The 11,781-nt window shown below is 43.4% G+C and overlaps 1 protein-coding gene across 1 annotated transcript; it reads left to right on the top strand.

The window, feature by feature from the left end:
• The first annotated feature begins 6,172 nt into the window (after positions 1 to 6,172).
• zbtb25 (zinc finger and BTB domain containing 25) lies at positions 6,173 to 9,724 on the top strand. Its single transcript, XM_063001448.1, has 2 exons — positions 6,173 to 6,345; positions 8,725 to 9,724. Exons 1-2 carry the CDS (start codon positions 6,173 to 6,175, stop codon positions 9,722 to 9,724), a joined length of 1,173 nt encoding a protein of 390 aa, XP_062857518.1.
• Positions 9,725 to 11,781: the final 2,057 nt, after the last annotated feature.

The following is an 11,781-nucleotide window of genomic DNA, read 5'->3' as shown; positions in this document are numbered from 1 at the left end:
ATAGGCAGGAGAAGAGCCGAGCTCGGATCGAATCCCCTTTGTAAAAACAGCAGCAGCAGGGATGAAAGGACTTCCGCACAGCCGCGTACAGAGTCGGATCACCCGCACTGAGATCCGGCCTCGCTCACGCAAATACAACCCGCCCTCCATCCCCGTGTAAATCCGCCCCACTCACGCAAATACACTGCAGCCCAACCCTGCCTCTATGTCCTGATGCCTACCGACACTATGCATGCCACTCAGCTGCACAGACCATGCAACCATACATGAAAATACAGGCAGGACTGAGGGGAGCTGCTCCCTGCTCTACTCAAGATAGAACCGAACTGGTTCACTGGTTCATTATGTGGATAGTAGTCGAGTCAAATGTATTTATATAGCGCTTTTTACAATAGACATTGTCTCAAAGCAACTTTACAAAATCCAGGACCAACAGATACAAAAACCCCCGTTGAACAAGCCGAGGGCGACAGTGGCAAGGAAAAACTCCCTTAAAATTACAGGAAGAAACCTTGAGAGGAACCAGACTTTGGGGGGTCTGGAGGATACTTTAAGTGAATAAGATTTACACAAATCAAATCAAATTAAACTAAAAGTTATAACTAGCAATAATAAATAAATAAATAATAATAGAGTTATTATTCAGTCCAGTCTGTAATAAAGTCTGTAGTGAGTTCTTGACATTCTTGGTGCAAACAAGCCAGGTTTTCCGTCACATCCAGCAGGAGCAGCATTGTTGGCACGGCAGTCTCGACTTCATTCCTTAACCACGGGCAGGTAAACAGGTTTTCATCAGAACCACCTCGGGGTAAAACAACCGAAACTGTAGTTAAAAATGTAAAATGCGAGTTGAGTAAAATATCAGTTTTACAGAGAGCAGCATGAGACTCTGGCAGCCCTGATTATTACAGCATAACTAAAAGGGAGAGCGAGCAGGTAACAAGGTCATGAAGGCTTTCACAGGACATCAGCACCCACCTTCCCCACCACCATCAAACCTGAGTGATCGGACAAGAGAGGCAGAACGACAGCAACCCAACATCCCTGATCACCACAAGTTTCATATGACCAAGAACCCCCAAGCTCTGCGCCTTTGTCTATACTAATCAAAAGCCTGAGAAAATAAATATGTTTTCAGTCTAGACTTAAACATAGTAGCATGTTCCACCGGTATATCTTCTACCTATGTGTCTTCTAACCGGAAGTGATGTCTCCAGTTGCGGCCAGTGATAGCTCAGTGGTTAAGGTACTGGACTAGTAAACAGAAGGTTGCCGGTTCAAGCCCCGCCACCACCAAGTTGCCACTGTTGGGTCCCTGAGCAAGGCCCTTAACCCTCAATTGCTCATTGTGTAAGTCGCTTTGGATAAAAGCGTCTGCTAAATGCTGAAAATGTAAATGTCTCCTAAATTAACTAGCAGTTAAGGTACTGGACTAGTAGTCAATAGGTCACTGGTTCAAGCCCCACCCTTGCCAGGTTGTCACTGTTGGATCCTTGAGCAAGGCCCTTAACCCTCAATTGCTTAGACTGTACACTGTCACAGTACTGTAAGTTGCTTTGGATAAAAGCGTCTGTTAAATGCTGAAAATGTAAATGTAGTATGTACAGCCCCAAATCAGAAAAAGTTGGGACAGTATGGACAGTGCAAATAAAATACAAATTTATCGTTTCTTACAGTCACTAAATCACTTGGTCTCCTCGGTGCCAAAATGTCTTTTAAGTGTCAGTGATAGCTCAGTGGTTAAGGTATGGACTAGTAAGCAGAAGGTTGCCGGTTCAAGCCCCGCCACCACCAAGTTGCCACTGTTGGGTCCCTGAGCAAGGCCCTTAACCCTCAATTGCTCATCGTGTTCAGCTCATTGTGTAAGTCGCTTTGGATAAAAGCGTCTGCTAAATGCTGAAAATGTAAATGTAAATGTAAGTGTGGTGAAAAGGAACGGCAACAAGTGGTAAATGTGTTGCAGGTCTGAAATGCAGGAATGGATGTTTATTAATAAATGAAATGAAGTTGAGCAGATAAAACATGAAATATCTCAGGTGCATCCTGTCTGACATCAAATAAAAGTCAAAGTAAATGTAAGAAACTTTTACTGTCCCAACTTTTACTGATTTGGCGTTGTAGACGAGTTGATAACTACATCAATATGAGAGTTAATATGAGAGTTACTAATAATCTGATCTGCACATACTATTACGGTACAATATACATTTTACTGTACAGCAACAGTCCTGTTTTATTGTATAATGTATCTGTATATGCATGTGTTGGGTGATTTATTATTTTTATGCTTGTTACCACATTCCTTAAAAAGACCAATACACTGCTTTATTTTATTTATTTATTAGGATTTTAACGTGATGTTTTTTACACTTTTGGTTACATTTATGACAGAACAGGTGATTACTCGTTACACAAGATTCAAGACAGTATGAACCCAAGATATTTTATATTTTGTCTAATACAGATTTGGGCAGCACGGTGGCTCGGTTACACAAGCACTGTCGCCTCGCAGCAAGAAGGTCCTGGGTTCGATCCTCAAGTGGGGAGGTCCGGGTCCTTTCTGTGTGGAGTTAGCATGTTCTCCCCGAGTCTGTGTGGGTTTCCTCCCACAGTCCAAAGACATGCAACTGAGGTGAATAGGAGATACAAACTTGTCCATGACTGTGTTTGACATTATTACAATTTTGTGTAAGCAGTAACTACCGTTCCTGTCATGAATGTAACCTAGATAAATAAATATAGATTCAATTTCTGCAGGGCAATTTAAAGCGAGTAATGAGGTTTCAAACAGGTGATTGTAATCATGGTTTGGTACAAAAGCAGCATCCATGAAAGGCTGAGGACCAGAGATGATCAGAGGATCTCCAGTTTGTCAACAAATACATTTCAAACTATTGAAATGTTTATAAGCAATGTTCCTCAATGAAAGATTGGAAAGGATTTGCATCTTCCTCCATCTACAGTGCATAATATTATTTAACAATTCAAGAAATAGAGTAATCCAGGAGTTCCAGCTGTGCACACCCACAACTGTGCAGCTGAAAAGTTGCGCAATACGAATGAGTTGTGAGTTTTCCACTTATTGTATTTAAGGAATCTAACCTGATAAGATGATAAGTGTAAATGAAGTGAAATCTGACTGTAATAACAAACAAAACAGTATTTTATTATTATTATGAAGTATGTGTATTATTGTGCAGGCTCCATGACGGTCACGTGACCGAGCCGTCCGTCGCGCAGGAAGAACCGTCAGAGAGCTTCTCCCTGCGGGAACACACAGCGCTTATAACGCCTGATTGCGCGCTTATACGCGGTAAGAACGCGATTTCCATGTCATATAAGCGTATTTGTTTCCCTCGCAAGCATATGCATGCTTTATTTGTGCAGATGCATGGAAAAACAGGGCGAATTTTCTCGAAACTGCCTCCACGCTTGCAGAGAATGAAATGAAAGCGACGCAAAGCAGATGTGTTGTATTTGTGCATATTTGTGCATATTTGCGCAATCCGTGCTCCAAATTCTGTGTGACGCCTAAATTATAAATAAGACTATTTATAATTTACAATATAAACAGGACAAACTCTACTGGACAGATGAAACGTGTATTTTGTGTATTTCAGGTGCACACCTTCATGGCATAAAGAACATCAATAAATAATTAATGCTATTAAAACAACAATCATTAATGATCATGATAGATCTGATTGTTTGTGATGAATACAGGTGCATGTATATGCTGTATATAGTTTTTGATTGATTGTATGCATGCATTTATGCATTTCTGTGCAACTGAACCAAGGAGTAAGGCCACTGCAGGCACTGTAATGCTGACAGTACTATCCAGATGTAAACATCTGGTTTAGGGTTTCCCAAAATGTGTGCAATCAATCAATTAAACTACATTACATTTACATTACATTAACGGGGCAAGCCGTAGCCTAGTGGTTAAGATACTGGACTAGTAACCAGAAGGTCGCTGGTTCGAGCCCCACCACTGCCAGGTTGCTGCTGTTGGGCCCTTGAGCAAGGCCCTTAACCCTCAATTGCTCAGACTGTATACTGTAACTGTAATGTAAGTCGCTTTGGATAAAGGCGTCTGCTAAATGCAGAAAATGTAAATGCACATTTCCAGTATTTAGTACTGTGACAGAATATTGTCTAAGCAATTGAGGGTTAAGAGCCTTGCTGAAGGGCCCAACAGTGGCAACCTGCCAGTGGTGGGGCTTGAACCAGCAACCTTTTGATAACTAGTCCAGTACCTTAACCGCTAGGCTGTGACTGCCACATTAGCTTTGAAAAGTTAATACTCTGCAATTTTACAGTAATTATTTATCATCAATCCATCTCAGGGCTTCAACCTTGGAGCAGTTTAGAGCAGCCAGTCCACCTTCTGCATGATTTATTGTGAGCTATGAGGAAATCTGAGTATCTAAAGAAAAGTTATGCAGACACGTGGAGGACATTCGAAACGTATTACAGACACATTACATGTTACAGACACATATTACATGTTGCTGTATGGCTCCCACTTGAGCAAATGCATCGGTGCTGCTTGATCTTCAGTCAGATCATAATAATATGGACGCTGCACCTTAACATTACCTGTAGATGTAGATCAGAAGATTTTTAGACACATTTACAGCATTTAGCAGATGCTTTTATCCAAAGTACTATGACTGCATGAAGTGTCAGCAATTCAGGGTTAAGGGAGCAGCAGTAGGGCTTGAACCTGTGATCTTTTGATTACTAGTCCAGTACCTTAAGCACTAGGCTAGAACTGCCCTAACATAAACAGCACTCTGGGTCATGTCACAGCATCTAATTGTGTTAATGCCTTTTTGTTTTTATTTAGTTACACCTAATTGGTAAACGCATTCAGTGATTATTCTGTAAGCCACACCTACCATACAGATGGACTTTGTGGGTATACAGTTACTGACAGTAGCCCATGTATTGCTCTGTACACATTGAGTGTGTTCGAAAACCTAGTGCGCTCTCTACAGAGATGCATTTACGTCATCCTGTGTGCGCTCCCGAGAAGGAGGCTGTTCGAAATCCTAGATGCCTTAATACCCTTACTAGTAAGGTATCTTAAAAATCCCAGCATTCAGTGCGGCACAACTTTTCTCTCAGAAAAATAAAAAATATGGCGGACAATGCGGAGTTATTTTTAAACGTAAATAAATTATTATTGATTTGTATAAACTTGCACAAGTGCACAAGAGAATTTTACCGTTTTCAGTACATGGAGGGAGATGTTAGTTGACATGCTAGCGCGTTGTGCCACCCCATCCCATTGGTTTGCAGTGTCCCATGAGGTTAACTGTGTTAGCTTAGTAAGCGAGAACTGATGTTATCACTGTCTGAGTAGCTCGTTTGAATAACCTGCCTTATAAGTCAATGACTTATTAGAATCCTCTCTATTGAGGCAGCTGCCTGTGTAGGCAGTAAGACAGCAAGGCAGCTCACTAGGTTTTTTAACACACCCTATGTTACCCCCATACCCCATTTATCGATCAAACGGGACTCATATTGACCATATGATGTTTGGTGGACCATTATCAGCACCTCAATGACACTAAACTGATAATAACTGGTAGTGTTGTACTGGTATGAGCGTATCAGGTGCAACAGTGTTGTTGGGATTTTTAAACACCTCAGTGTCAGCACTGGGAGGAAAATACTGTGTAAGCGTAACATCTTTCATTTCAGCAACTCACATTTGGGGAAGTAATTTACAGGTTCACCTACTTTGGTTGATTTATGTATTTAATTAAGACCTGGGTGGCTCGGTGGGTAGCACTGTCGCCTCACAGCAAGAAGGTCCTGGGTTCGATCCCCAGGTGGGCCGGTCCGGGTCCTTTCTGTGTGGAGTCTGCTTGTTCTCCCCGTGTCTGCGTGGGTTTCCTCCGGGAGTTCCGGTTTCCTCCCACAGTCGGTCCAAAGACGTGCAAGTGAGGTGAATTTGAGATACACAATTGTTCATGACATTAAACTTGTAAACTGATGAACCTTGTGTAACCAGTAATAAAAAGTACAGTTGTTTGTATCCTGACTAATGAAGACCACACTACATTTTATGTGTAATTAATGCTGGCTGTGTGTTTGTGTGTTCTTATGTGTGTTCTTATGTGTGTGTGTGTGTGTGTGTGTAGGGTTCAGAGGGGGCATCATGGACGTGTCGGGGCACAGCCTCTTCCTCCTGCAGCAGCTCAATGTCCAAAGGGAGTTTGGGTTTCTGTGTGACTGCACTGTTGCAATCGGCAATGTGTATTTCAAAGCCCATCGAGCTGTACTGGCTGCCTTCTCCAACTACTTCAAGATGATCTTCATCCATCAGTCCAGGTTAGATAACTAACTAACAGTGATGACAGGAGTGAGCAGAGAAGCATGATATAAACATAATAAACAGCAACATCATGTCTTATTGTAGTAAAATATATTTTAATGATCTATTTAACTATATAATAACAGGTATTTTCTGCAAGGTGATTCTGGTGATCAGGTGATTTCTGCAAATATTCAGACAGGATTCCACTCCATCGTGGGTCCTCAGCCATCCCCACTCCCTAAGACGTAGCCACTGGGGATTCAAACGCTGGATTCCAGCGCTTGTGGGCTAGCATAAATTACCACTGCACCACAAGCTCCTGGTATACTCACAGGAACTTAGAATTTTAATTTTATGGTGTACAACATTAAAACCACCTCCTTGTTTCTACACTCACTGTCCATTTTATCAGCTCCACTTACCATATAGGAGCACTTTGTAGTTCTACATTTACTGATTGTAGTCCATCTGTTTCTCTGCATGCTTTGTTAGCTCCTTTCATCCTGTTCTTCAATGGTCAGGACCACCACAGAGCAGGTATTATTTGGGTGGTGGATCATTCTCAGCACTGCAGTGACACTGACATGGTGGTGGTGTGTTAGTGTGTGTTGTGCTGGTATGAGTGGATCAGACACAGCAGCGCTGCTGGAGTTTTTAAACACCTCACTGTCACTGCTGGACTGAGAAAAAACATCCAGCCAACACTGCCCCATGGGCAGCGTCCTGTAAACACTGATGCAGGTCTAGAAGATGACCAAGTCAAACAGCAGCAATAGATGAGCGATAGTCTCTGACTTTACATCTACAAGGTGGACCAACTAGGTAGGAGTGTCTAATAGAGTGGACAGTGAGTGGACACAGTATTTAAAAACTCCAGCAGCGCTGCTGTGTCTGATCCACTCATACCAGCACAACACACACTAACCCACCACCACCATGTCAGTGTCACTGCAGTGCTGAGAATGATCCACCACCTAAATAATACCTGCTCTGTGGTGGTCCTGTGGGGGTCCTGACCATTGAAGAACAGCATGAACGCAGGTTAAAAAAGTATGTAAAGAAAAAGATGGACTACAGTCAGTAATTGTAGAACTACAAAGTGCTTCTATATGGTAAGTGGAGCTGATAAAATGGACAGTGAGGTGGTTTTAATGTTATGGCTGATCGGTGTAGTTTGATTGCACTTGTCACGTGTTGTGTAATTCCCACCAACTTGCCCATCCTATGCTATCAGTTTTCAAACATGCCTCTTTCAGTTGCCCTGCTTTCTGCCTTGCTCTCTTCAATAGCTTTGCCCCTACTTTGCGAACCACTGCATTAGCCAGAGGTCTGATTAGAGGTCTAGATGGTCTGATTTAATTCAAAAATCAATAAAAACAAGACATAAAATTATAGCTGCTCAGTTGAAGGATAAGATTCCTTTTATTGAAGGAGCTTTGCATTGACGTGGACTTGGCAGGAGCAACACACGTCGGCCAGGGTGTAAGGTGCCAAGGGTTTTTAATAGGTGCAGTCAAACTAGTAAAGAAGTCACCAGCTAAAGTCAGTCAAAAATGCAGTTGCAGAATTGATGCAGACGTTTCAAGACTGCCATGACATGCCTTTTACAAGTGCATGTGAACTCTTGACCCAAGTGGTATCTCTATTTTAAAACAATTGCACTCCTCTTTTTCTTATTTTTCCTCATTTGGTTTTGTCCCACATATATATATATCCACCTCCCCTTTGTGCACTGTGGTGACCCCTGAGGGTACCAGCCAAGGAGGGCTGCAGGCCAGATCATGCCTCCTCCAAATGTGCAGGGGTAACGGCAGGGGTAGCTCAGCGGTTACGATGCAGGACTAGTAATCAGAGAGTCACTGGTTCAAGCCCCACATCTGCCAGCTTGCCACTGTTGGGCCTCTGAGCAAGGCCCTTAACCCTTAATTGCCTGCAATGTATACAGTCTTAGTTGTAAGTCGCTTTGAATAAAGGTGTCTGCTAAATGCTGGAAACGTAATGGAAATGCAGCATCCACCTGCTTTAACCTGGAGAGTCACGCTATGCTCTCTGTATCCATCTACCGCTCGTCCCTGATTGGACAGTAGGAGTCACTGATGGTGCAGCAAGTGGGTGATTCACCAGCCAGCCTTTCCTCCCTCAGACATGGTAAATTTTGTCTGTTGAGAGCCCAGCCAGGCCAGTGGCACAGCTAAGCCCCAAACATGGGTCAGTGTTTAAGTGTTAGTATATTAGACTGTAATAGACTGCTGTGCCATCTAAACACCCTATAAATGTATAGTTATGCAGTTTTTTAATCAAGAAATAAAACATAAATCTTGTCAGTGCAGTGTATGGGTGGAAATAACCAGTTGGCATACTAAGCTACCCTCCACTTGTTTCCCTTTATTTAGCGAGTGTATAAAGATCCAGCCCACAGACATCCAGCCAGATGTATTCAGCTACCTGCTGCACATTATGTACACAGGCAACGGCCCCAAACAGCCTGTGGATCATAGTAGGCTGCAAGAAGGCATCAAGTTCCTCCATGCCTATCAACTGTGTCACAAGGTGGGCGAAGGCGGTACCGACAACCCCTCCGATGCCATCCGTTTATCCAACCTTTACGGCATCCAGATCTCCTCCCAGCTGAGCACTAAAGAGTCACCAGGCTTAAAGGCTGGTGGGCCAGGGGAGCCCGAGGGCAGTCGATGCACATCACGTACCGGTCCACCTCCAGCTTTAGGGCTCGAACTTCATCCAGCAGAGCGCCAGTCTCTCAGCCTCCGTGCCGTGTCCTCGGGGGACGAGTGTGACATCTTGGCGCGGATCAAACAGGAAAAGGAGGAGCCCGAAGAGGATGAGGAGTCCCGAGCTCCCGCTTCCCTGCCCTCAACGCAGGGTAGTCCGTGCCAGGCGAGAGGCTTTAAGGATGGCAATCTTGCACTACTTTGCCCTCAATGTGGGGAGCGGTGTCTCTCACCAGAGGGACTACAGGAACATCTTTTTACCCACGCAGCATGTGCCCTAATGGAGGGACCGTCTGAGGACAGCCGAGGGGACGTAAAAGGGACAGACGAGCTGATGTTGGAGCTCAGGCGGGGCACAACGAGCACGGCAGGGAGCACAGACAGTCCCCCAGCAGGCATTACCCGTAAAAGAAAGATGGCCTGTGCCGTTTGCAACTTGCATTTTTCACAGAAAAGCCAGCTGCAGGAGCACATGTTTGCCCACGTGGGTAAGTCTTTGCGGCAGCATCGATACGGGCGCTTTGCCGGCTCGCTGCTTCATGTCGGTGACGGGACATCAGAGATCGAGGACATTGCCCGGGAAGCTCAGGATAACGGCAGCTCCTGCTACTCGTTGGACTCGGAGATTTCCCAGGAGAGTGTAGACGGTGTGGCGGCGGAATGACACGGGCGTGATCTTCTGTGCTCATGTTACCAGACATTTACCGGCCATTCCGATACTGTTTCAATGCGCCCTTGTAGACTTTCCTTCACCACTTGGAACTGTGTTTGACTTGTTCTTTACACTATTACACTATTTAACTATGTATAGTCATACCAGCGTGGATACTGGTGGTACCCCCTGTTCCTCAGGTCTATCCTGACATTATAGGTACTGTTCCTCCAGGCTAGGTAGGTAACTCCAAGGGGTATCTGGATCATTATCACTTTCCGACTGTCCTTCAAGTGGGAATCTTGACATTCCTTGTTTCCCTGTTTGAAGCCCAGTGTGTTGCTTTTGGGGTTGTGTTCGTTGTAGCCGGCAACCTTTATAAATAACCATTATAGTTTACATTTTAGTTTACATTTCTGTCATCATGAAATGTAATTCATCAGTTGCTAATGCTTATAATTCTGGGACCAATATACACTCGAAAGAGGCCCGGAATATTCTGTAGTAACTCTCGCTAAGATGAAGCAATCTGAACGAAACAGTATATGGAGCGTTAAGGTAGGAGTGATGAGGTAGGCGCCGGACAGCCGTCTTGCCTTCTTGCCGTTTAACCTCCGTTTGCAACCCTTGCTTGCTGATACGTTAAGGAACGTGAAGCGCCACATCGAAATGTGTCTGGCCAGAAATGGAGATCACTTCCAACATGGCATGTAATGCAATCAATTACACATACGTCAAGGTATGTAGCGTATTTTTTTGGTTCAGATTGCTTCATCCTAATGGGAGTTACAGAATATTTGGGGCTTCTTTCAAGCGAATCTCCTTGTATAATGTTTGGAATTGGACACAAAAATGCGTCCATCCTCCCAGACTCGGATGTGGCATTATTTAAAGTTATGTTGTATCACAAAGGTGGAACGCACCTTGCCAATGCCAAACAAAGACAGAACAGGCATACAGGACTACACCCTGATCAGACTACCAGTCCATTACAGGCCAACACACATTCACTAACACATAGAAAGTGGCAATTTAGAGAATTTAGTCAAGTCAAGTCAAATTTATTTAGATAGCGCTTTTTACAATGAACATTGTCTCAAAGCAACTTTACAGAATCCAGGACCAACAGACCAAAAACCCCTATTGAGCAAGCCGAGGGCGACAGTGGTAAAGGGAAAACTCCCTTAAAATTACAGGAAGAAACCTTGAGAGGAACCAGACTCAGCAGGGTCCCATCCTCTTTGGGTGGCCTGTAGGATACTTTAAATAAATAGGATTTACACAAATCATACAAACACAAAATTAAATTGAACTGAAAGTTATAACTAGCAAAAAATAAATAAATAATTGGAGTTCTTCATTATTCAGTCCAGTCTGTGATAAAGTCTGATTGTAAGTTCTGGGCATTTTTGGTGCAAACACGGCAGGTTACCATCCCATCTAGTAGGAGCAGCATTGTTGGCACTTCAGTCTCGACTTGTAGTCTTTAACCTCGAGAGGGTGAACAGGTTTCCATCTGAACCACCTCGGGGTAAAACAATAGAAGATGTAGTTACAATCCAGTCAAGTTTAATTTTACATTATACAGTATGGACCTGCATTTGTTTGTGACCTATCTTGATTGCTAACTAGCTATTACAGTAAGTAGCTTGAATCCCACCTAGATAGAGCAACTAAGTAAAGTTTAAAAAATGTCTTAAACATGGTGAAGGGTTTTCCCAAGGAAAATGGATAGAGGGTGGAAGAAGTAAAGGTTGGTGGTCAAATTTTGGTAAAGAAAATTAGAACTCCTGTTTAACTTTGACCTCATACTTTTTATCACGTCCTATATTTTATAATCTGTCTGTGTTTCTGTTGTTCAAGTGTTTTTAAACTCCTGTCTTGCTAAGTTCAGTAAGTCAGGGTTGGGCAGTGATGGCATAATATCCAGAATTTGTACTTAGATTAATATAGCCAAAAGTATCTGGACACCTAACTGTGCGGTAGTTGGGTATCTGATTTAAAACCACAGACATTAATACAGAGTCCAGTCATTTGCAGCTTAAAAGACATTTATCTGGGAAAGCTTT

Source organism: Trichomycterus rosablanca, chromosome 9, assembly GCF_030014385.1.
Source record: "Trichomycterus rosablanca isolate fTriRos1 chromosome 9, fTriRos1.hap1, whole genome shotgun sequence".
Classification (NCBI taxonomy): domain Eukaryota; kingdom Metazoa; phylum Chordata; class Actinopteri; order Siluriformes; family Trichomycteridae; genus Trichomycterus; species Trichomycterus rosablanca.
The sequence above is the reverse complement of the archived record's forward strand: the minus strand, read 5'-3'. Positions and strand labels throughout refer to the sequence as shown.